We start from the raw sequence: 27,084 nt of genomic DNA, 5'->3' as shown, positions 1-27,084 counted from the left end.
AATTCAAAGATTCTGATACTAACACCAAAGTTCCAAGACACAAAAACATATGCATATTACGAAACCACTAACAAATGTCGCTCCCACCGCACAAAATGCCATAAATAAAGAATATAAACCCATAATCAAGACTGTGGTCATATCCTTAAACCAGATAGCAACACCATATTACATAGATGACGATTAATGTTTTTAAGAAGGACAAAGTGTGACTTCCTTATTCTATTATCAAATTGCTAAATCGTGTCCTTTATAATTATTTTAAGGATTGTAATAAAATTTAACATTAAGGATAGCTTAAAGATACCAAAGTCATCCAGATTTTTATGGGATTAAATAATTAAGGGTATCCAAATGTCTATCCAATGAGATTATCTGATATTGATAATAAATTTTGGAGTTATGTAAATTAAAATACGGATTTCAATAAATATTCCAGGAAGTCCTGTACTTTAATACGTTAACTTTGACATACTAAACTTTATGCATCCATCATAAAAATGTTTGTGGTTGAGTGAAAAATAGTTATGAATGGTACAAAATTTCAAAGGTCATACTTTGTGTGTGTGGTTATGTGAATAGTTGAAGATGACTTTGAGATTCTCGATATGATGTATCGAAAATCGTATTGGTTTACAGCTAATTTCCTACTGCATGTAGAGTACGACTTTGGTTAGCTTGCTTGCTTTGTTTGTATATATTGTACAATTGCATTTGAGATGACGTCCAATCAGATTTAATTATTATGATTTACATATACATAAATAAGTTTAACTATGCCTTCTTTTTTGTTTGAAGATGTCAACCTTAATAACTGTAAAAGCTTGAGCAAACGATTATACACACATAGCAATCCATCTAAAGTCTTACTCTACAAACATTAGGACATTAGCTGTACATTGCACTCGTGTATTAATTCCTCGATACATGTATTTCATATAAAAATCTATTTTGCTGTTAGTTTTACAAACATGGTCAGAAAAAATATGAGGAAAAGTGAATATTTTCTTTAGTTTTGAAAATTATAAATACGAAGATACATTTATAGTAATGTAATTTGTCTTTTGTTTTTATTTGTAGTCGAGAAAAAATGCCGTTAAATTTGATGTTTCTTTTGTATGACACATTGTAAATCTCAAATAAAGGGGGCCTCGTTGGAAGAGAGGTTCAAATAGTTTATCTATTCTATCAGTAGCCTGACACTGAGGTTGTGTGTTCGAACCCCGCAAGTGGAGGTCTTGAAATCGAAATTGGTAGGTCTTTCAATATTTTTTTGCCAAACTTCAAGATACTCTGATACAATTTTTCTATCCTAAAAGTTGGAAAGTAATAAAATTAATGCAGCAGGACCAATGAAATATGTCAAGATGTTCTGAAAGAGGAATTGTCAAGGCCTGTGGATTTTGTAAACCAGTCATCAGTCGAATAATTTCAGATATTGATAACTTTATAGACTGTTGAACGTGACACCAAATTAACACAGCTTGAACTCTTGAACTTAATAGCTTTATAACAAATTATGTCATTAATCAACCTAGCTAGTGCCATACCAATAAGTTATTTATATTTCTATTTGTTCCATTACATAGAACACAACATGAGTTATACCATAGACTTACTTACTCTTCCAAATCAAGCATGGCCTACATTTCACAAAAACGCCTACGACATTAATTGATCAAAATTCATGAACAATTCAATATGCTTACGGTTAATTTTAGTCGTAGATTATTTTGTAAAAACGCAGGTCAGAAAACCTAAATTTACCATCCGTTCTGTGTGATGTTCCGGGGGCTTTATCGTTAGTTTTCTGTGTCGTGATTTGATGGTTGTAATTTGAATGGGTTTTCTTTATGACCTTTGCATAGTCTATTTTTTTTTATCGACTGTTTTCATAGCTCTGATATTCGAACTCCGATGTATTCCAGCTCCGATCCATATACTACTGTATACCTAGAAGTAAGAGGAAAATAGTTCCGGAACGGAATCAATGACAAATGTACGGCTTTGACTGATATTTTCTCCCTCTTCTGTACTTACCGACGCGTTGCTAATATAAAAAGATTTAAACCAAACATAATTATATATTTTTTTAATTACAAAAAAAAAACCTAATACTACTATATGATTGGATATAAATTAATGGTATGATAAACTTACATCATTTTAACCTAGTTATTCATATGTTAAAGTCCTGTTGCATTCTTTATTCATAATTAAAGTCTTTTAACATATTTCATTCATAATTGTAATCTTTTTTTGTATCATGCGGTCACAATCAGCAGTCTGGAATAATTGACAAAGTCTCACAGGTTAACCAATGATTTTTGTGTATCTGACGTCAATTTGAACAATTAGACCAATATGATTATCAGCCTTAAAATAATAAAACCAAACAGATTAAAAGCTAATTTTAAATTCAAAATTTAATTTCATTGAATTTTAGATTTTGCTACATTCTTTCAAATATTAATACGTATGAATATCGTCACATCATTTTCACTCATATCTCGGACCTCCATATATGAAGTTCAGTGAATTTTATATAAATACCGATTTTGCTGTTGTATTTCATCCACGGTCGGAACGTATTTGGAGGTAAAGTGTTTTTGTTTCTATATTATGATAAAATTTGTTTGCTTTGCATAGTTAATTTTTAAAAGTTATAAAGCTCTTGGTTAATATTAGTTCAACGATTTTGTGAAAAACTGATTTTACAAATAGAAATTTTAAATTTTATTTTGAAAGTAACAGCATTACATTTTATGTTTGAAACAGGGAAACGAGAATAAGAAAAGGGTTAATATCAATGTGACATGTAAACCATACAGAATGAGATTCAAGAACGATCTTATGACTTTGAAACAGCACTGACATATTATTTTTGTGGTTTATTTATAAAACGAACTTATATATGTGCCACATCATTCTCTCAGTTTTAGGCCAGTTTTTGTTCTAAAATTTTAATGAGACGCACACTACTTATTATTGACTTCCGTTCCTATCTACGTTAAATGTTCACTTTCAAATATTTTTTTTGAGCGCGATCATTATACCGTTAGTAACACATACGATCGAACTGGTTACCAGAACGTTTCATGGATACACCAAACCAGGTTTTATATCTGAGAAACAGGCAATATATGCCCTCAATTTCAAATTCATTCAAACAGCTTGTACCGGGTGTTAATTACAGGGGAAAAAAAACAACAGGACCTCCCCTCTCCCCCCAGAAAAAAAAATTAATTAAATCAAAAGATCAACCTGACATAGGAATTGTTTTATTTAATCAGATTGTTGCAATTGTTGAGGTTTTCCTATATTTGCAAAACGTGTATTATTAGATCTGGTTATTTATGAGTTTTTTCAACATGCAGGGGCGGATCCAGCCATTTAAAAAAGAGGGGGTGTTCCCAACCCAGGACAAAGGTGGGGTTCCAACTATATGTCCCCATTCAAATGCATTGATCAGCCCCCAAAAAAGGGGGTTCCAACCACTCGGTCCACCCCCCCCCCCCCCTTAACCACCCCTGGATCCGCCATTGACATCTCATTGCGATTTTGAGCTCTATATATATATATTAGCACAAACGTGTGTGAATCTACCCCAAAAATGATAACATTATGGTTAATTGTTTAATCTATTTGTTGCTGAAACGAAGTTTTCATTCATATATTTAGATTGAAGTAAGGTCAAGGTTATCAATGTTTATAAATATAATCAACCATTGACCACTTAGTTTAATTTAATCCTGATACAAGGTTGAACAAATATTTAAAGGGTTACACTAATACATATTATTTTTACTAGTAAAACTGATTATTTAAATTGGAACAAACACGTGTCTGACTTTGAATGAACTGATAAAAATGTGATACAGATATACATGTACACATATATACATGCACGCTATCTTTAAAAACAATAACTCATGTCAGGCTTTTGGCTCCAAAGAATACAGACTGTCGGTGGCGTACGTCTTTCTATCAATCTAATAATATCCATGTCATACATGTTAAGTTACTTCTGTAATTTCGGGGCCTTTAATAGCTGGCTGTGTGGAGTTAGTTTTGTTCATTGTTGAGACTGTACAATGACCTGAATAAGCTAACTACGATGCAATTTAGTCCCTGGTGAAGAGTTTTCTTATTGACAATCATACCAAATCTCATTTTTTTATAATGAGTAAAACGTGGCTTTACTTTTGATATAACGATACCGAGATATGGTAAGATTATCAGTCAGAATAAACTCATCATAGATACCAGGACAATTTTTTTATATACGCCAGACGCGCGTTTCGTCTACAAAAGACTCATCAGTGACGCTCGAATCCAAAAAAGTTAAAAAGGCCAAATAAAGTACGAAGTTAAAGAGCATTGAGGACCAAAATTCCTAAAAGTTTTGCCAAATCCAGCTAAGGTCATCTATGCCTGAGGTAGAAAAGCCTAAGTATTTCAAAAATTCCAAATTTTGTTAACAGTTAATTTAGGGACGACATCAAAAGATCGATGTAGGATAAAAAAAACTTAAATTTAAATAGTTTGGGGGTTTGGGGGGGGGGGGGATCAACATTGCTGCAAGTTTTGTTAATCCAAAATCGATTTTACATATATCCCTATTGGTCAATCAATTTTTCCCAAATTAAGTTAAGAGGGGGGTGTGGGGTCAGTGAAAAAACTATGTGAATTAAGTTTTTTATCCTACATTGAACTTTTGATGTCGTCCCTTATAAATATAACCATATCAATGATAACTCATGTCAGCACAAAAAGTGCTGACTACTGGGCTGGTGATACCCTCAGGGAAATAAATCTCCACCAGCAGTGGCATCGACCCAGTGGTTGTAAATAAATTCATCATAGATACCAGGACTACTTTTTTATATACGCCAGACGCGCGTTTTCGTCTACAAAAGACTCATCAGTGACGCTCGAATCCAAAAAAGTTAAAAAGGCCAAATAAAGTACGAAGTTGAAGAGCATTGAGGACCAAAATTCCTAAAAGTTTTGCCAAATCCAGCTAAGGTTATCGATGCCTGAGGTAGAAAAGCCATAGTATTTCAAAAATTTAAAATTTTGTAAACAGTTAAGGCAGCAACCATTTTTTTTTCTCAGAATCAAAAACAAATTATTTTGTTCTCCAAAAACTGGAAACAATCTTTTTTTTCCAAAAAAAAACCATAGCCCCCCCCCCCCCCCCCCCCCCCGAAAATCAAATGGTTGCTGCCTAATTTATAAATATAACCATATCAGTGACAATTCAATTATCCACCAAAGACAAATATCCACCAAAGTTCAAATGAAGTTAATCTAAGTAATTATAGACAACCGTATGGCCTTCAACTAGGAGAAATACCCATACCGCATAGTCTTTTTAGCATGTTTTCGTCTTGCATCTGTGTTCTTAGTTTTGTTCTTTTGTTCTTACCAAATTTCCTTCCAGTCTTCTAGTGTATCATTCCTCCTAATATCGAGGATAAAATTGAGAATGGAAATGGGGAATGTGCCAAAGAGACAACAACCCGACCATTGAAAAAAACAACAGCAGAAGGTCACCAACAGGTCTTCAATGTATCGAGAAATTTCCGCACCCGGAGGCGTCCTTCAGTTGGCCCCTAAACAAATATATACTAGTTCAGTGATAATGAACGCCATACTAATTTCCAAATTGTACACAAGAAACTAAAATTAAAATAATACAAGACTAACAAAGGCCAGAGGCTCCTGACTTAGGACAGGCGCAAAAATGCGGCGGGGTTAAACATGTTTGTTAGATCTCAACCCTCCCCCTATACCTCTAGCCAATGTATATATGATACAGTAAGACAATATTCAAATATTCTGATACTTTTTTTTCAAAAGAAGACTCGTGATATATCTTCTTTTAACGAAAGAGATACTCTACAATTGGTATAATAGCTTTACATCAGATTATTAAGTTTTGTGTAATATTTAACTACTTCAAACACACAAAAAAAAACCGCCATTCACGTTAACCCAAATTTAGAATTGAGACATTGATCTGATCTTACATTGGGACTGAATACAAATTTTAAAAAGAATGCAACGAAAAACCCTAACCCACACAACAAATCGAAAAATGAACTTTCAGTGACATTAATGAATATCTATGCTAACTACTACTTGAAATGTTGAAATATACCAAGTAACTATGTAGATTGAACTGAATTTTTACGAGTAGGGTGTCCTATTTTATAAAACCTTGAAGTAGTCATTTGGGTGAGAGTAAATGAGTGCTTAAACTTCCGTCATCTTTAAATTGTAACATGTTATTTCCGTTTTTTAAATAAGTTTGTACTAAGCCTCCTACGGAAAGAGGTTATGACGTCTTCCAAAAAACTAATTTCTGACGTTTCAACAATTTCTCAGATGAATGAAAATGTTTCTTTTACAATATTGTTAAAATATTCCTTATTCAAAAGTATGTCAAGGTCTTAAAATAGATTAAACATCTTTAAACGTCAACATGTCTCGTTTGTTATTTATGGAAAATGGGGGGAAAAAAGCAATTTTATAAACTTTGTAAAGATTTTAAATATAAAATTAAAAAAAAAATATATGCAGGTACAAGATTGAGTTAAAATAAGTAAAAGGGGAAATTATGTAGGTTATTTTTCTATTCTGTTGACGAATACTCAAATTTTCCTTTCTTTATAATGGTCCGAGACCACAATTGTCGTCCCTTGATTTTCGTCCCTAGTGTTGACAGTGGGTTACTTGCAAATATTTTTTATACCCCTTCCAAATTTATTTCTCCATGTTTTATGCCTCAAATGGCAAGTAAGGGGGTGGGGGGGGGGGGGGGAGGGGGTGAAATTACACTGTAAAAAAATTTGGGTCCAGAATTTTAAATGAAAGTAGTGATTTGGTTAAACTGAAAAAAGTTAAAAATTAGCACTTCGGAAGCTGTCAAAAGATTTCAAGACGCCTTAAACATAAAATTGTCCATATTTTGAGTTAGAGCCGATGAAGTTTTCTATAATTTTGATATAATTTGTCCCAAAAGTAGTACAACACACTGTAAAAATTTCATCGAGAAAGCGCAGGTGGGATATTTTTAATTTTCATTTATGTTCTAAAAGAACTGCACTACGCATTAATTGTGGTCTCAGACCTAATATTAATAATGACGTCAAAATAAGAACGTATAAAATAGATATTTATATTATCAGTATAATAAATAAATGTAGTGTATTGATCGGTGATTTTAAGAAGCCTGGTGTATATATTTAAGATTACGGAGTAAAATTCATGTTCACCGATTTTACGATTTATATTGTCAAGCAAAAGCAATGAAAATAGAATGTAACAGAAATACTGAACTCCAAGCTAAATGTAAATTCAAAACAGGAGAGGTTAAAAAATGACATAAAACAGTTTTAGATTAAGGGGTTCTATAATTTGACGTACTAGTTTTTTGTTTTTTTGTTTTTCTTCTTCTGCTGTATGTATCAAATCACTACTTTACATAAAAATCATGAACCAACTTTTTATCATGTAATTTGACCCCCTAAACACTTTTATATGCATACAATACTAGTTTAAAGAAATAAATATGGAAGTTGTATGAATAATAGTTGCAATTTGTAAACACTAGGGAACGAATGTCAAAGAACGATAACTATGTCCCCCGCGGACTATATAAGCTACTCTGACCGCTTTATGTTAAGTTAATGAAATGATCGTTCAAGCATTGTGATCTTCTATGAATTACACTGGCGGATTTACTCCAAATTCATTCAGAATAAGGTTAGAATTACGTTTATTGTAAAAACTTTTTTATTGTTACAGAAATTTTAATATTTTTAACAAATGCCAGAAAGAAGTATAATTCTATCTTTCTGATCACATTTTCTAATTCTAAAATACCTTCACAGTGGGGAATTTTTGCAATTTGCATCAGGTACGGATCAAGGATGTTATAAGGGGCGTAATTCTTAAAAAAGAAACCCGGATAAATTACCGCCGCAAATTATTTTTGACGTTTTTATGCTTAAGGATGTACTTAGGTGAGGTTAGGTGAAAATTAATAAATTAAGAAGTTAAAATTAATACTATAAACTGGTAGAGCACCAATTGAGGATAAAAATAAGCTAAAAATATTGACAGGTCATGGACCTCCTTTTTGAGATATTTGAGATTTAAAATATGGCGGGAAAAGGCTGACTCGGACTTTTACCTGATATTTGCATTGGTATTATTAGTTCTCAAAACAAAAGAAAGAAAATTAAGAATCTTCTAAAGTTTTGGTAAATGACCTTTCATGAGCTATTAAGTCTTATATGAAAAAATAAATGGGTGTTATGGGGCAAAATATTTTACATTGTATTGTATGGAAAAACACCAAGGAGTCCGAACATTTGACACAAATTCCAAAACCTCACCTAAGTACATCCTTAAATCATTTAAATCGCAAAAATAAAATAGAAAAACAAACAAGGGGGATAGTTTCTACGCCCCTGGTTCTGCCACCTAGTATCTGAAAAACATCAGTCGTCATAGATACTTTTTCCAAAATCGATCCTCGCCGGAAGGCTATATATTACAAAAAAAAACATAAAATTATTTGAGAACCCATATGGCGGTGAATAAATCTCACAAATCAACGGCGAGCACACATAACCCCGTCTTCAGGAAAGAGACGACACACACTGTTCACAGAAAACTAGAATTGACAATAAAGAACCACGTAGCTTACTATAACATCGAGATGGAAGGGCTTCTGAATGATAAGAATTTCATGCTGACATAATATGTCATAATTTCGCATTTGCAACATACAATATCATTATTACGACATATGTTTATTTGACAACATAATGTACTTTGTCAAAATAACAATTATGAAAGTCGTTTCAATGCTACATCATGTTGAATCAAAGACGGAATATGTTGAAATGACGACATGATACGTCAAAATAACGACATGATATGTCAAATAACAATTCTTCATGTCATTGCAATGATACATAATATTGATTCAAAGACAAAATACGTCAAGATGATGACATGTTGTATACAACATTTATAGCTAGCTGTTCGGTGTGAGCCAAGGATCGGTGTTGAAGACCGTACTTTGGCCTATAAAGGTTTTTCTTTTACAAATTATAACTTATATTTATGATAAGACGAAAAAAAGACATGTTATGTCTAAATAACATGATATGTCGAAATAACGACATGATACATGTATGTCGGAAATACGAGTGGAATTTGTATAAAGACAAACTAAGAAAACACCAGAAAATTAGGTCGAAATAACATATTTTATAGCTATAACGTATTAAAACTACGACTTCATTTGGTATGTCATTCTACATTTACATGATTATAAGTAGTACAGATGACTTTGTGTGTCGCTATGAAAAATTAGAAAGTAAAACACACAATAACCTTATTTTCGTTTCCTTTTCAAACTTTTTTCTGTTTAATATTAATACTAGTAATATTATTACACATTACAAGTGCGTAAGAAATTGTTCCAAATTACAACATCTTTATAGACTTAACATATTGCAGACCTTTATAAATCTGTGACAGATCTATTTACATGTATATTCCTTGAACGTGACAGGTATATTTTTTGGAAGTAGACAAATTTATTTCTTAGAAGTATGTTAATATGTTTTAACTACATGCTTTCAAACTAATCGTTTGCGCATTTGAATGTTGAAGTTTGATGTTTAAAGAAATATACATTTTGCACAACGTCCAGCCGCAAACATTACATTTGTAATTTCGGGGCCTTTTATAGCTGACTTTTCTCACTGTTGAAGGCCGTACGGTGACCTATATTTTTTAATTTTTGTCTCATATAGTCTCTCTTGTGAATAGTTGTCTCATTGGCGATCATACCACATCTTTTTTATAATTAACCGCAAACATGTTAACCCTGTCACATGGTGTATATGTCTGTCCTACGTCAATTATCTTTTAATTCTGTGGTTGGTGTTGTTTGCCGTCTGTCATATTTTTTTTTCGATTATTGTATGGTACATATTTATTATTTTCATTTGTTTATCATTTTGTTATGTCCAGGTTTTATACGTGTAATTTGCCAAACAGTAAGGTTGTTGCTTATTCAAGAAGGCCTTACGTTGACCTATAATTGTTTGAATCTACGACATATGGTCTATGGTGGATAGTTGACAGTGGTGTTCTCGAAGCTATCTTAGGACTAGGACGTGTCCTAAGTCCATCTTATGACAGGTATTTATCCTAAGTCGTGTTCTCGAAGCTCTCTTAATTTACAATATATCTCAGTTTTCGTCCTAACTTTAGGACACCTAATTAGGTGTCTTAGGACCATCCTATCTTCATCCTAACATAATAAAGTTTGGATTTCGCTTTTTGTTCACTTTTTTACCTGAAGATTAACATGAAATGAAACACACCATCGGTTTTGACTCGTATATAAAGAAATAATGCATGATTTTAAACTTTGAACTTCGTTTTTACGATTACACTACCAATTCAATTCTCATGTCAAAACAAGTTGTTTTCCAGTTTAAATTACAATTTTAGTATTACATTTAAAATCATGGATTTAATTCTTTAATTGTAATTATAAAATTCCTAAACAATTTTATTAATTGGTTTAGTCATTATTAAATGTTTTATCAAAAAATAAATTTGACGATTTAAAATTTCGACTTAGGATATGTTTATGACGTCCTAACATAAGATACGTCCGAGATAGCTTCGAGACACAACTTAAGAGTGTCCTAAATTGATCCTAAGTCCATCCTAAAATTGGTCTTATCTATGACTTAGGACGAATCTTAGGATACTTTCGAGAACACCACCCCTGGTTGTCTGATTGGAAGTCACACGACATCTTCTTATATTTTATATAGATCGAGTAAATTATCATATATGTGTTCGAATTAGAAAATTGACCGGGGAAAGGGTGAATGTCATATTTTTTTGTAAATCCCGGTCAAGTTTAATCAACTACGAAAAGTTGGTGATATGATCTAAAATTCTTCCGTCAAAAATGGCATACGTGCTAAAATGTACATACTATTAACTATTGAACTGAAGAAGTCAAGGACTTAACCTACTGACTAGTATATACAAACTACACTTGAATTAATAAGTGTCCAATAACTAGATCATTAAGATATCGGTTAATTTAAACTTTAAAAAATATCATTTGAATATACTTTTTTGTACGAATAATTCAGGGGACACTTTCGCGATTAAAATTCTTATTTCTTATGAAGTAAGAAGCAAGAATCGTGCAGTCTGATTGGTTAAATATTAGAGGTTTCCCGATTTGCTACCGTGCCAACCGTAGTACGAACTGGGAGCCGTCATTGAATTTTTGAAATTAATTCATTTATACCATTAATGTCAATGTATGTTTAATGAATCTTTATATACATTATTTATATGATTTTTATCTACAACTTGGTATAACTTTCATGTAGATATGTTGTAGTACATATTTTTAACCAACGATATTGTGTGTACTCGAGTCTACCTTCAACAAACCGTTGCAAGCAACTGTTACAACGAACGGTTAGTAATTAAGATTTATTTCAACTGAAATTGCACTGGCAAAAAAATCCTGAACAAAAGCACATTCATAGTTTATCTAATGTTGGCCTGATGTATTTTGATATACGTAAAGCATAGATAAGTTGGCATTTCTTAAGGGTAGGCTTTTAGAAAACATAGTAGAATTAGAACTATTTTAACATATAAAATTGACCTCATTGAAAAGGTATAATGTTTAAGTTAAATAAAAAAAAACTGTTACACCTTATCACCCACCAACATCAGTATGTGGGAAACAGAAAAATAAAATACAAAAGAATAAGTTAATGTAATTAAGGTCACATGAAACGAGCGACTGTTGAAAAATAATGTTTTCCTAATTCTTGAATCAATAAAATGGGGAATGTGTTAAATAGACAACAACCCGACCATAGAACAGACAAAAACAGAAGGTCACCAATAGGTCTTCAATGCCGCGAGAAACTCCCCTATCCGGAAGCGTCATTCAGCTGGCCCCTAAACAAATATACTAGTTCAGTGATAATGGACGTCATACTAAACTCCAAATTATATACAAGAAACTAAAATTAAAACTCATACTAAACTAACAAAGGATAGAGGCTCCTGACTTGGGACAGGCGAAAAAATGCGGCGGGGTTAAACATGTTTATTGAGATCTCAACCCGCCTCCTATACCTCTAGCCAATGTAGAAAAATAAAGTTCAGTTCAAGAGCAGTGCATGTTTATATCAAAAACTTAGTCTTGTGTGCACGATTTTATCATATTTTACACAAACATATCGTATAATCGTCATTTTCTCCTCTCTGTCTGTTTTGATGTGAAAATATGGCAACTACTTATTTGCCGTTGTTAAACAATTAAAACAAAGTTAACTTCTTTTCAATGTGGACAAATTGAAGAATTTTCTACACAAAAAAGTATATGTACTTAAGTTTTATAATGACAACTATCCGTTTAGTTATAAAAAACATATGCATCATTTTTTTTTTTAATTTGAGGGTTCATATGATTTTAAAAAACAATACGAAATAATATCAGTAATCTACTTACTTCTGTTAAAATAATTAGTAAAAGGAATTCTTTGCATTCTGTAGGAATTTCATATTATAGGTTATTTTAGTTCTTCAAATTCATTATCTATTACAACGTTCTTATATTTTTCTGCATTTTGGCAATTTTACGAATAACGGATAAAATAAAAGATACACTTATAAAATATTCAATAAACACAAATGTCAGTACAATTCTATTTAATATAATTGTATGACAATTATTCTAGTCAATTAAAATCAGGAAAAAAGTGAATAGAGATTTTTCAATATTTTTTAATCTACTTTCTAGAAACCATTTCTATAAAAAAAAATATAGAAAAATTCCCTTTTCTCACTCAAATTAAAATCTCAGCTCCCTCATCCTCTCAGAAAAAAATCTTCTACTGCAATGATTGAAGTAGATTTCTTGAATGATAAAACTACTTTCAAAATTATGCATGAGTCCAACTAAATATAATACGAAAATTACGCGATTTTGACACGTTAACAAATATAACCAATACCATTATCTTGTGTTTTAGAAAGTAGTTCATAGTTATTATTTTAATTATTCCAAAGTCTGTAAGAAAACAATCTTTTTTTCTATAAATACACGAAACAAAAACAATATCGTTAACAAACAGAAATGCAAATCTATATTTAGAATATGAAGGCCGTGTCAACTGAGTTCGTTTAAGGTCTGTTTGATTCATACATTTGTTCATAACTAAGTTATCGCATGAAAAATCCTAAACAATGTGTTAAAGAAACGTAGAGATCGTTATCAAATAAATCGTTAAACCAGTTTTTGGGTAATACACATTTCAAATCTTTTAATTCTATCATGATGAAGAAAGTTATTTCATGCATTAAATGATACCTCCAAAACAGCAACAACGGTTGTGTTACGTACCAACCGTACCTGATACGTAGTAAATCGGGAAACCTCTAATACCCGGGTGTAAATAACACCCCATCCTAGCTATAGTTCACACGGGGATAACAATTTTAGCAAAATTTCAAAAAAGCAAAAAAATTTAAAACAAAATTCGAAGTGCAAAATTTACTACTTTTCTTGGAGGATATCATAAAAAAAATATGAAAATTTCCCATATTTCCCGAAAATAAACAAAAAATAAAAAGCTATTATTTCTAATGCGCAGAAACATTGGTATTGAAAAAAATGTGGAAGCTTTTTGCGGTATTTGTATTGTTCGGTCTGTAGTTTTTCATGTTGTGTTTTGTATACTAGTCTACTATTTGTTTGTTGGTCGTTTTTTCGTTTTTGTCCACGTCATTGTCAGTTGTTAGTGTCTTCCGCCTTACTTTGTTTTACTTGGGATGTCTCATACCAAAAAAGGAACATGTTGGCATGCAAAGGGGTACAGTTTGTTCCATATTTAACTTCATTAATAGACTATTAGGATATATCGATGAAACTACATTGTTATGATGAATAATTACACACAAAAAAATACAAGCACGGTTATTACGGACTAATATAAACAAGGATTTTTTTTTGGGGGGGGGGGGGGAGAGGGAACTAATCTTTATTCAATATCAACCGGGAAATTTAATACTATATGAATATATATACGCAACGTAGATACGCATTTGATTGTAATCTATCAACCAGTCTATTGTTTTACAAAACTGAACTATCACAAGTCTGGGAGAACATGGTTTATTTGTTAGTTGTATATGGCTTTGTCATAGCTTTAAGTAATTGCAATTTCTCTTATATCAGTGATTTGTGTCTATTGTTTTTTTTTGTCTGTTGTTTTGTGCGTTCTCATATTGTACTATTCAACTACTGTCTAAGGCTCAAATAAAATCATCATAGATAACAAGTTTCAAATTAAGCGTTCTTATTTGACAACTTTACGATAAAGAACAGAATACACGCTTTTAAAAGTACATGCTCGGACGTTTACATTTAAGTCTTCAAATTGTTGTTTGTTTATTCAAGAAAAGTACATTTGGAGAACAAACTGAGTTCAATGCGTCACGTATGATAATAAATATAAAGATGAATAGACTTTACAAATATAATATTTGATATTAACAATAGAAATAATCCTACTATAGGGTAAAACAAACATACAACGAGTTCATTATTTACAGTATTGCACTTTGTTATCCTAATCCTTTGCTCGACAGTATCTATCAAAAAAATTAAGAAGAAACTTTAATCTTTTAAAGTGCACTACGTCAGAATGTTGCTGTATACCCCCGTATTGGTGACTTGTCTAGTCTAAAGCGTCACGGAAATTTTTTATGAGCATTTTTATAGTTATGCTGTACAATCTTGAATGAAACCCCTTTTCAATTCTAAGTGACTTGCCTCGTTAACCTAATGTGTTTTCTTGCATAATAGCATCTAATTGTTCTTCATAAAAAATGTCCACGTACTGTACCAAATAAACTGTGAGTTCTTTAACTTATTGTAGCGTATTTTTCATTATAGGCTAAATGTGATTGGGTTTGGTTTTTATAATCTCTGTGGCACAGCTATTGCGTATGTTAAGAATGAGTGTTCATTATGAAAAAACATATTTTAGTAGATGTTTTACAATTTGTTTGTTGAATGGTATTGTTGTTGGGTTATATTCATTTATAAAATGTGTATTCATTTTAGAATCTCGAAAGTACGTATAAGAGAAAACATTTTAGATACAGAGTATTCATTAAAAATATTATCAGTCATTTGAGAGCGTTGACTTTGTGTGTATTTTCAAGTTGACAAATTACAAATGACTGAATCAATACGTGGATGCAATGAAGAACTCCGGTATTCTCAGAAAAAGAAATGGCAAAACCGGAATATTATTAATATTTATGTCCAATTAAGCTATACAATGAGCGAAGGTGTTTTGTCTTTTTAACAGTCGGAATGACGTTTTTAATCCGATGTTGTTGGCTTTATCCGGCTATTTTTTTTATCAGACAAATACATATCTAGCAATATGTTTATAACTATTTCCTGGATCTATACACATTACACTTTTTTTTAACTGGTTCAGAACGTTCCAATGAAGGCTAACATCAAATCGCAAGACAAAACAACAACGCATAAGAAAGAACAAAAAATAGGCATGCATAATAATTGTGAAAATCTTTAATCATTTATTTATACCATACGGTAGAAGTTACTACTTGTATTTGGATTTTAACTTTCGCCTAAACCCCTTTTTTCAGATGCAAATTAGCACATACTCACAACAGAAATATACTGAACTAGTGCACAATTGTTTCTATGGCCTACTAAAGCCCGCCTATGGAAGAGGGATTTTCTCGCTGTGTTGAAGATCCATTTGTGGTCTTGTACTATTTTATGCTCTTTGGTCGTGTTGCTGTCTCTTTAACACATTCCTTTTTCCCATTCTCAATTGTATTCATTATTAAATATAAGGCCTCACAAATCTTTTCATAAAATTATTACTATAAATAAGATAGTATAAGTATATACCCTTTAATGTTTCAGATACAAAGTTCGAGAGTGAACTACGTCATCATGATTTGATTCTCAGATAGCATTCGCCAAGATAGGTACAATAACCTCATATTGTGAAGGTACTTTTATGTTACAAACACGTGGCTGTCCTTTACCTTCATAGAAAAATAAATATCAGTCTAATATTCTTCATACCTTAAAATAATATATTCCAGTTTGTTTGTCTCTTGAATTTAAGGCAAGTACTAATTATAGGGTTTTAATGGCTTTATTTACAAATTGAGCTGAACATATTTTTACAACAGATAATACAACAATTGGTTAGAAAGAATATCCATAAGTTAATATTTGTATAAATATATATTTCAAAGGATTTTTTAAAAATTAAAATATTTTGCCCATTGACACACTGAACGATATATACCATTGCAGATCCAAGGTTAACGCTCCAAGGCCAAATGATCGATAAGTACATTTCTTTTAAACGTGCGATGTGTTTTTTTGTTGTTAAACAATAGTTTTAAAAAACTTATTAACACTTGCATGAAACTGATATCAAAACTAAAGCATTTTTAAAAAATGGTATATTTCCGTTTGCGTACATTTTAGTACAAGGAAGCCTTGGGTGTATAGTCAAGAATAGGAACGATTGATATACACAAGTGTTACGATGATATATGCTGGAATAGGAAGAAACAATATGTGGTGCAATATACAATCCTTTAAATTACTAATGTCGGAACGCAACCTATGTCACGTAAAATATATAAATTTTCATTCCATTTTTTGCAAAACAGATTAATTACAAAAAATAAATAATGACTATTGTGAAATGCGCAGCCTTAACAATATGATAAAAATTTGATATATCCCGAGTCAGTGGTAAATATTTCAAATACCCTTATTTATATTACTAAAGGAAGAGACCGATTTTATGGAGCCGCAACTCCTTTGAAACCATACAAAGTCGGAAATATTTGTGATATGACGTATAAACGTAGTGTTTTGTACTTCCTAAATCTGTCCTTTTTTTCCACAGAAAACGCCATGTTTTTTTTTTTAGAAATATCAAAACGGTGACCATTTTCGATCCGAATCTTAAAAACGCTTTACCGCATACTCAGTCTGTCAACGTACTTCCCGCGAAAAAAAATCTTTGTTTCAACATCTGCCTGATAGTTCCGCGACTTCGCGGTCATCTTTGAGTATCTGTAATATCTCAGATAGTTATGGTGATTCTCGTTTGAATTGTTTTACATTTGTCATTTCGGGGCCTTTTATAACTGACTATGCGGTATGGTTAATGCTCATTGTTAAAGGCCCTACGATGACCTATAGTTGTTAAATTCTGTGTCATTTTGTCTCTTTAGAAGATTTGTCTCATTGGCAAAACATACCATATTTCATTTTTTATATTGTCAATTTTCGAATTTTCTCAAAAAAATATCAAAACAGAATTATCCCATATAGTAAAACAATGCTTTGTACATACGCAACGAATTTTGGAAACTATTCTACGACATCTAGTAGCACTTCACGTGCACAAGCTGTAAAGATGCTTATACCCCTTACCCCAAAATTCATCGGATATTTTGAATCATATATAATATTTAGAAAAATGAAAAATAAAAAAAACTGAAATCATTAAAAAACAGCACTGAAAAACCGAACAAAAACGTTTCTATCCTATATAAACAAAGCACAAGTAAAATGGTTTCCGAGATGTCGACCGAATTAATTAAGTTTCTGTGCTTTGAGGTTTACGTTTTGACATATGATTGAGTGCATAGTTTTATATAAAAGAACTTTACATCTCTTAATGTAATTTATTGTAAAGTGCACTAACATATATATCACTGAAAACGATATGTTTATGCGATATTGTTTTTGCATTTAGTTTCCGGTATATTTTACTATAAGTTATACGTAGTTAAATAGCCTGGCTAAACATGTGATTTGATTGGTCAACTTAACAGGACTGGTTCATTGAAATTGACAGGACTAATATATTTAGGCTAAAAGGTGGTTTTTAAAACACTTGAAAACTGAAAAAATTACAAACGAAACAATGTTAGGAAACTGTTGGTGTTCCTTTGACAAATTGCAATTCAAGGTATCGTGGTTCAAGGCTCTGTGGTATTTTCCCGTAATCCTTGATAAAAATAATAGCAGCATTATTTCAAATGGAAATGGTCCTTAACTTTTTTGTCGAGTATACTTCAGACCATTTAACTTTCATTCATTTAAAAAAAAAGGAAGTAGCAAGTTCCGCATTATTCAAAAAATGAGATAATGATTGGAAAATGTTAGCATGACATTGACCATACACGATGTTTCTAGGCTTCCTAGTTTTTCCAGGCACCCTTGATGAAAACATAACAACATTATTAAACTTAAATAGAAGTGGTCTTTAACTTTTTTGTCGCGTATACAGATGTACTTCAACCCATCAAACTTTCATTCAATTTTAAAAGGAAATGTTCAATTTCCGTATTATTAAAAAATACAGTATTACAGACAATCAATTCAATTAAATTAAAACTAAATGACTCCTTATGGTTATGATTTATGTAGTTAAGTCCAACACAAGTCGTCTGCACATGATTTCCTCGTCATGTATTTTCATCATAATCTATCAGAGGAGAGGTTGGTAAAACAAACATAAAACGTTGAATTTGAGGTTCCTTTACAGGAATAAGCAACGGCAGTTGATCCTAGGTGAAGCAATAACATTTATAAACATTGAAAATGTTCGGAAAATGCAGAAAAAAAGAGTTATTTTAAAATGTCATATATAGTCCTCGACAGAAAACTACATAACCCGGTCTGAAGATGTACTTAGGTGAGGTTAGGTGAAAATTAATGAATTAAGAAGTTGAAATTGATACTATAAGCTGGTAGAGATTAAGGATAAAAATAAGCTAAAAATATTGATAGGTCATGGACTTCCTTTTCGAGATATTTGAGATTTAGAATATGGCGGGAAAAGGCTGACTCGGATTTTTACCTTATATTTGCATTGGCATTATTAGGTCTCAAAACAAAAGAAAGAAAATTAAGAATCTTCTAAAATTTTGGTAAATGACCTTTCATGAGCTATTAAGTCTTATATGAAAAAATAAATAAGTGTTATGGGGCAAAATATTTTACATTGTATTGTATGGAGAAACACCAAGGAGTCCGAACATTTGACACAAATTCCAAAACCTCACCTAAGTACATCCTTAAATGAAAAATCCTCTTTTTGATAAATGAAAAGAAAATAATGAGCAACCTGGTTTCCAATTTATTAACTTTGGTGGGGTTCTTGTTGCGCGGTTTTTAGTTTTTCTTTGTGTTGGTTGTCTCTTCATTGATCTTCGTTTTTGTCATGGTTTTGTCATGGTTTGTCATGGTTTTTCGACTTATAATTTTAAATATCCATTAGGTTTTCTACCTCTCATTTATAATATAACAATATTCGTATAGGTTTAAAAAAAATTGTCCAATGTTTGAAGGGACTATCTCGCAATACCTATAAGAAAAAAAGAAACATACGTATTTGATGGCTCTAATATAAAGACCACTATATAAGTCGGTTGTTTGCGCTATCAAATTGATTCTTAAAACTCAAAATAAAGTTATGATGATACCCAATTTTGTTTTTCATTGACTCGATCACTTCGAGTGAGATCTTTTAAATAAAAACCGATGTAGGCTAATAAAGAAACACAACTTAACTTCAAAATATATATTCAAAATATGTATCCAGAATTTGAAAATGACTACTAAATAGAACTTTTTTTATGTATTGCATATTATCATTATCATTACGTATCGTATAGGAATTTTAAATTCTTTACCTTATACATAAAAGTTTATATGTCAGGATAAATAAGTCATTTAAATATTTCAATACTGAAATGCATCGTGTTTGTGAATAGTTTTAAATTAACTTAAAAAATAAAGTGAAATATATTTTGTTCCGTTCAACAATTAAGAATAAAGCATCATACAACCATATGAGAGATCTTTAACGTTTATAAGCTTTTCATATAAGTAAGAAACACGATAATATCTATACTTATCGATTTCAATTTTTTTGTATAATAAAGAAAAGGTCAAAAAGTGGGACGGTAAAAATTACACGGTTAATCCTCAGAGGAAGTGTATTTAATTGGGCATTTCCTCCAACTATTTCAGCATCGTTAATTATACATTTGTTTAATATTTTTTTTCGATTTTTTTCTTTATTTCACAATACGTTGAAAAGCCTTTGAATTTAGCAAGTGCACTTGTTATTTGGATTACCCGGTAATGACGTTACATTATAAATATTCATATATTTAACACGTTTCTAAATTGGTCACGTTTAAATGGATCAACGATTTGGATTATAAATACATGTGTGACATATCTATCCAACATATTAATCCAGAGACTGATAAAATAGGGATATACGATTTATCTCAGGTCAGTATGCTAGATATTTTTTTTTAGCGTATGGTTGAGAGTTATAAAGAAAAGTGCTGAAACAGCAAAATATTTTACTTGTGTCACTATGTTTTAAAGGAAATCTATTATGTTTAAAGAAAAAACCTTTATTTCTTTTCTATTTTTTTATTATTATTATTATTATTATTATTATTATTATTATTATTATTATTATTATTATTATTATTATTATTATTATTATTATTATTATTATCATCTATAATATTTATGTGTAAGATTCATTTTTGAAGTCTTAAGGTCGGAATATTTTATATTAACCGCACAAACTTTTTTTCCAGAACAAAATCAATGAATATATACATCAGTGTTTTGTACTATCTAAATAACAAATAACAACCCAGAGGTGGATTTATGGTCGACCGGGGGGGGGGGGGGGGAGGGGATAAGGGGGTAGGGGTGGCCTGGAACTTATTGGAGTTATATTAATGGTTAATGCTTCGACTTCAAACAATTTCAGATTCTAACCCTGCCGATTTTGAGGCCCCTTTTTATAAAAAAAACTTGATCCGCATCTGCCATCATGCTCTTCCTTCATTCTTTCGTGACCGGATTTTCTAGACCAGTTTTTTCTAGTCATGTGTACGATGATGACTACAGTGAAAAGATATCATTCAATTTAGAATTTGAAATTTTAGTTTGATATATTCTTATTTTTCTAAATAAAAAAAAAAATTTTCAAAGAAAATTGTCATAGATTATTGAAGTTTAGTTTATCACATATATATGTGCATCTTGTATGGGGAAACGCTGATTTAGAACAAATAGAAAAAAATAAATGGAATAAATGTTTTATTAATGGATATTTTTATGCATAGGGATTTCGTATATTATAAAATAAGGCAAGTTATCATGCTTTATGCAATTCTTTTATAATCCCAAAAATTACTAAGTTATGTGTTTCTCTGTTTTACGTCCGTTTGATGGTTTTATATTAAAAAAAATATCATATTTTGTAAGGAGACGTTTAAACTTAATTCATACGGTATATGTCCTTAATTATAATATAGTTCAAATTCAAACATATCAGACTTATGTGTAATTTAAACGATATAATTTGTGACCATGAAAAATGTTTTGTTAAACACGGTCTTTTAAAGTGTACGCTTTTTATACATATAGTTAAATATTGATTTATTTTGTTTTTGTGCTTATTCACTTCCGTATTGTAATCGTTGACGTCCTATGTTGAACATACATGTATGTACGTAAATGTAATTAGGTCTTTCGAATGGATTTTTGGCCAATGATGTTGTACAGTAATGGGGGTTTCAAAACTCACGCTGTGTGACCGAACACTTCTTCTTATAGTAGTTATCTCCCCGCGTCCCCTTTTTCTTGTTATCGCTATATCTCTAAAACCGTAAAAGTTTTTTGCAAACTATTTTCACCAAATTTTTTGTCTACTCTTAAGAATGATTTGGTTAATTTTGACTTGAGTGATCGGAAGACATCTTATGGGAGTTATTTCCCTTTGAAAATTTAAGATTGGCGATTTGTTGGATAAATTCATACGTTATAAGTCGTAGAGGCCTACAGTCTTTTGATATGAAGTCCTTGGTCCATTTGAAGGAAATTGAGGTCAAGGTCAAAGGCCAAGGTCATGTTATAAATTTTGAATTTTGCTTGTTATCGTTATTCCAAAGAAACTGGGACAGTAAATGATATGATGTGTTTGCCAAATAACTGTTTACAAAAAGGCGCAACTTCAACCTATTTAAGTTGAAGAATTTTGGTTAACCCTTATAGGAGTTTTCTCCCCTTTTGTATTTTAAATCAGTATTTCTCCACAAACATACAAGTGATTGACCTGGGGTCTTTTGATTTGAGATCACTGACCTATGACCTCAAAATTGAGGTCAAGGTCAAAGGTCAATTTGACGTTCTAGATTTTGACCTTTGCTAAAAAATATATTTCTGGTTCATTATAAAACAATTATATACTATTATAAACCTATCAATCTTATTTTTTTTTTATATCAGTTTGATTTACCACATAACATCAACACGGAGTGTCATTTTCTAACATCGTTTTTTAAATTTCATTCTTATTATCGAGGTGGAAAGACCTTCAATTGTTCTCTGAAGAATTGGTTTTTAATTATTTTCAAAATGCTGACTCGACAGATTTCAATTTTAAATATCAATGCACGCCATAGTATCACGGTAAGTACTATGGATTGTTGAAATCGTCTAGTTTTTATAGGTTGTAGGAGTTAAAAATGTTATGTCAGCAGGTTTTTAATATAATTTAATTCATATTTTTATAAATAATAATTAACATCGAAAAAAAGTTGGACCAGAAAGTCACACGCTGAGTAAGTTGTAATCCTTTGTTTCGTATGTTGATATAATCGAGCGTTTTATTTTGTTATGTTGTGTTGACCTCCCCTTTTTGTTGATCGTTGAACTCGGCACTTTTGTCAATACTCTTTTTAGTATTCCAAACAAGGCATGCGACCCTTCTTAATAAAATAAAATTGCCAAAAACAAAAATACAACATTCTTTATGGAATGGAGATTTTCAATGAATTCTGTAGTCAATAATCTGAGAGATAGTCGCTGGAAGTGTTCCACAACCATTATTCAGGTTATTGAGGCTGAAACATCATGGTATGCATTTAATTTCATGAATGAACTTTCAAGTCTACTACTATTATCATTGGTATTTACTGACGTAGGAGTGAATGGCATTTTAAAAGTTGGGACGGAAAAGGGATGTCTGCGCGCGCTGAACTATGTTGTCCTTCAGTTCTTAGAAAAAAAAAACATCTATTGAAGAGAACAAAAAAGCTTTAAACTTTCATTTCTCCCACACACACTTTTAGTCAAATCCTACGTCTTGGGTTTTGTTTTCCACTTAAAATTTAGAATACCGATAATATATTGATTAGTTGATTGATGGTGTGTTGGTGTCTAACGCCATATTTAGTACACTAAGCTATATAAAATCGGCCATCCTTTATTAGCGGAGAAAGCGATAGTTACCTATAATATATACTTTTTTTTTATTTTCAGCAATGGCTTTATCAAAGAGAATTACAAGAGATTTACTACAGTGCAATAACTACAGGGTTCTAGTAAAGAGATGTATATGTGAGCATGCGGCAGCCGCCATGATGAATGAACACCACTGCGAGACAATTCCCGCAACAGACGACATTAAACCTTTCAGCGATATCCCTGGTCCAAAAGGAATATACAATATACCATTTCTAGGAATCGCCTTACAATTTAAACCTTTTAGTGAGTATTTTGGGTGTTTAAGTAACATATGAACATCACGCGATACAAATATTTAAAAAAAGATATGATGGTAATAGTAATATAAAGATATAGAACATACTTTGGCCCTGTATTTTTTCCCACGGATAAATTGCATCACGTATAATTTTTCATTCAGTCTGTTGGTTATTTGATACTGTTAAGTTGAAAGATATAATCATTACATGTATATCGAAACATATAATGCATTGTCTCTGTTATTATGCAATCTCCCCAAAAGAGGGCGTCAACGGCGAATCATAAGAAGAGCATTATGTTATTTTGGTTTTAAGCGCTCGCAGCAGGTTTTCAATAAAAAGACAATGTTGATCCAAATGGCAAATTAAAATGCATATTCAGAACGAGAACATTTAAGATATACATATTCATGTAACACTTACCTTTAATAAGAATATGTAGTTTGTTTTTTTTTTTTAAATTTGCATGTATGTTTTAAATGATTTTTACCCTTTTTATCGTCCTTGAAGAGATTCTTTATCGGAAACAATACATGATTGATTTTGAATTAGCGATGTTTTCATAACATACAGGTCAATTTGTCATGCATATTTAGAGCGACAACAATATAAATAATAGTCCAATTAGGTTGGTTATGGAGATAATAATTTGATACTGGCAAGGGAAACAGAAGTTGGTTAGATTGCGAAATGTGTCTCCTAGTGCCGCTAAACATGAAATTAAATATATTTTTAACATACAAAATCTAAAACAATAATCTTCCATACATACTTCACTTAAAAGAATATTCATGCTAGCTACGGGGTGGTTTCTGTTTCATATATTCGGAGATAACTGTGCACATGCAGCTTGGGGCAGCCATATTGTTTACTTGAATCCGACTATCTGAAAGCAAAAATAACAAAACAACGACGCATATCCATAAAACACATTTGGAACAAAAATAAGTAATGTTTAACAAAACAATATTCTTATTAGAAATATACATGTTATGCATGAATTTATTCCCGCGCAAAAAACGTGACACTCACAATGCATTTATTAATCTTAGTTTCCTAATTATGTTCTTTCTGTTTAAGTTCCCATTATCAATATTTTTACATATATTTTTAGCCAATTACACTCCAAGTGACATGCCAGAGCTTTTGTGTAATTTACGAGACAAATATGGGGATATCGTCAAACTGAAAACCGGAACGTCGTCCATGGTTTATGTGTTCCATCCAGATTACGCTAAAACTGTTTTCCAAGCTCAATATAAAGAACATGCTAAAACACAGATGAAATTACCAGAAACATTTTTCAAAAGAAACAACATCCCAAAAGGAGTAGTTCTACTGTAAGTGTTAATTTTCGTTATTTATCGGACTTGTTTCGACATTGCTTGGCAGTCTTACGTTCCACTAACATACACACATTGGCCTTATTGTTAAGTGATATGTTCCACAAATATCTGTTGTGACGAAATTTAAAAAAAAATGAGTCATTTGAATGGAGATTGAAGTCTCTGATTCGATCGACTCCCTCAGGTGTATAATTGTTGGGAGAAGAGTAAAAGGCGAGAAGATTGCGACGGCAATATATTGGTGAGTCGCTTCACTCTGTCATTCAGAATATTTTAGAAAAAAAAAAATACATAGAGATTGTAATCAACAATATTTGTTATTTGTAATATACTTTTTATGCAAAGCTTTACAAAGCACATAGGTGCATTTCTTTAATTAGAAACGACTGTAGGCAAAATGTTTGGAGAAGAAAAAGATGTGTGAAATTCATCTGAAGATTGTAGAGCAAAAATGGATATTAAAGAATAAGATTTGATATCTCCTGGTCAATCATATTCGAAGTTCAATAAGACCAAATACTATACATTCACACCAACACGGAACAAGGAAATATCTTGTGTTTTTACCATTTATATTATAGTTCCATGCTAGCGGCAAATCTTTAGTTCACAACGCTTTTAGATTGGGGTTATGTAGCTAGCTTATCACGGTGTAAGATCACTTGTACCCCATTTGTTGAAGACCATATGTTTGTTATGTTGTTTGAATTTTTGTTCTAAAATTCTATAAAACAATATGTTTATTGGTAATAGAAAAATATTTACATTTGCAGTTAAATTTTAAATGTAACGTACTTTTTTGTTAGGCAGGGAGAAGAGTGGATGAAGATGCGCCGTTCGACGCAAGAAAAGATTTTACGGCCGGCAATTGTGGCGAATTATGTCCCTTTAATAGAAACTGTGGCAGACGATTTTGTAGATCAGCTACGTAAAACACAAATGATTAATGATCTCCATAAAGAACTTACAAACTACACAAGTGAAAGTAAGTTTAGATATGAATATAAGTTCAGTTTTGCTTTATAACGAAAAATTGAAATGCAAACGAAAAATGAAAGAAAAAGACGTCTGTAGTTGCTAACGTTAGTTGGATAGTTATTTGGATCTTTGGTGCAGAGTTGGCTTATTGACAACAACACCATATCTTTTTATTTTTGTGCAATCGCAATTTTTTGCACTATATTGGACCATAAAAGGTAATCGTCTAATTTCAAATTTTCCAGTTCTTTGACCACATTCATTCTGTGTCAGAAACATATGCTATGACAAATTTTAAACCAAATTTCAAATTAAGAGCTGTTATAAGCTTGAACGAAGTGTCTATACCTGCTCCAACTGTGCATGGTTCGACCTCTGCGGTCGTATCAAGCTGCCTCCTGCAGAGAATTCTATTAACCTGGAAAGGACCGAGAGATCAAATTAATGTTATTCACCGGCGGTTTTTAACAATAATCAAAATGGGACTCAAACTATAAGTTATCTAAAAATATATTGCCTTTTATTCAAATAATAAAACAAAAGCAAATTAGGAATAATATAAAAGCATTTTACTAAAAAATACGGAAAAAGCAGTGGAAATAACAACGCCTAATCCGGGAATACTCGTTAAAGATGTTTTCAAATACACATTTGTATGGGGCAACATGCAGCGTTTCAGTGTGATACGTAGCAACCTGACATGTTCTATTCTTTATCTATAAACTCCAGTTTCATCATGCATTTAAAACATTGAGTGTAAAATGTTGCTTTAATACATTATTAGGTATTGGTATGTTGTGTTTCAACAAACGCCTTGGCTACCTCGATGGTACAAGTGACTTCGATTTCTACACAAATCTTCAGGAAATGCTTACTAGTTTCCATCAAGCTTTTTTCCTGCCTATAAAGTCATATAAGTACTTCAACACAGGAATCTACAAACGTTTTGAGTCGTCTACTCTTAAGATTTACAGGTAAGATTTATACCTGCACA

General features: G+C 31.5%; 1 protein-coding gene across 3 annotated transcripts in view; it reads left to right on the top strand.

Moving 5' to 3' along the window:
* LOC143079385 (putative cytochrome P450 CYP44) overlaps nt 1-27,084 on the top strand; it is a 47,885-nt gene that overhangs the window by 11,946 nt on the left and 8,855 nt on the right. Inside the window, exons 1-5 of one of the 3 annotated variants that reach the window (XM_076254676.1) lie at nt 16,130-16,152; nt 23,543-23,770; nt 24,881-25,106; nt 25,919-26,097; nt 26,875-27,064. In XM_076254676.1, coding sequence (XP_076110791.1) covers nt 23,545-23,770; nt 24,881-25,106; nt 25,919-26,097; nt 26,875-27,064 — 821 coding nt within the window. In that variant the 5' untranslated portion in view covers nt 16,130-16,152; nt 23,543-23,544. Of the gene's footprint in view, nt 1-16,129; nt 16,153-20,285; nt 20,486-23,542; nt 23,771-24,880; nt 25,107-25,918; nt 26,098-26,874; nt 27,065-27,084 lie in introns of those variants that run through there. The other 2 variants (XM_076254675.1, XM_076254674.1) reach the window with 2 other exon arrangements.

Source organism: Mytilus galloprovincialis, chromosome 6 (assembly GCF_965363235.1).
Source record: "Mytilus galloprovincialis chromosome 6, xbMytGall1.hap1.1, whole genome shotgun sequence".
Lineage (NCBI taxonomy): Eukaryota > Metazoa > Mollusca > Bivalvia > Mytilida > Mytilidae > Mytilus > Mytilus galloprovincialis.
This window is presented reverse-complemented; position numbering and strand designations above follow the sequence as displayed.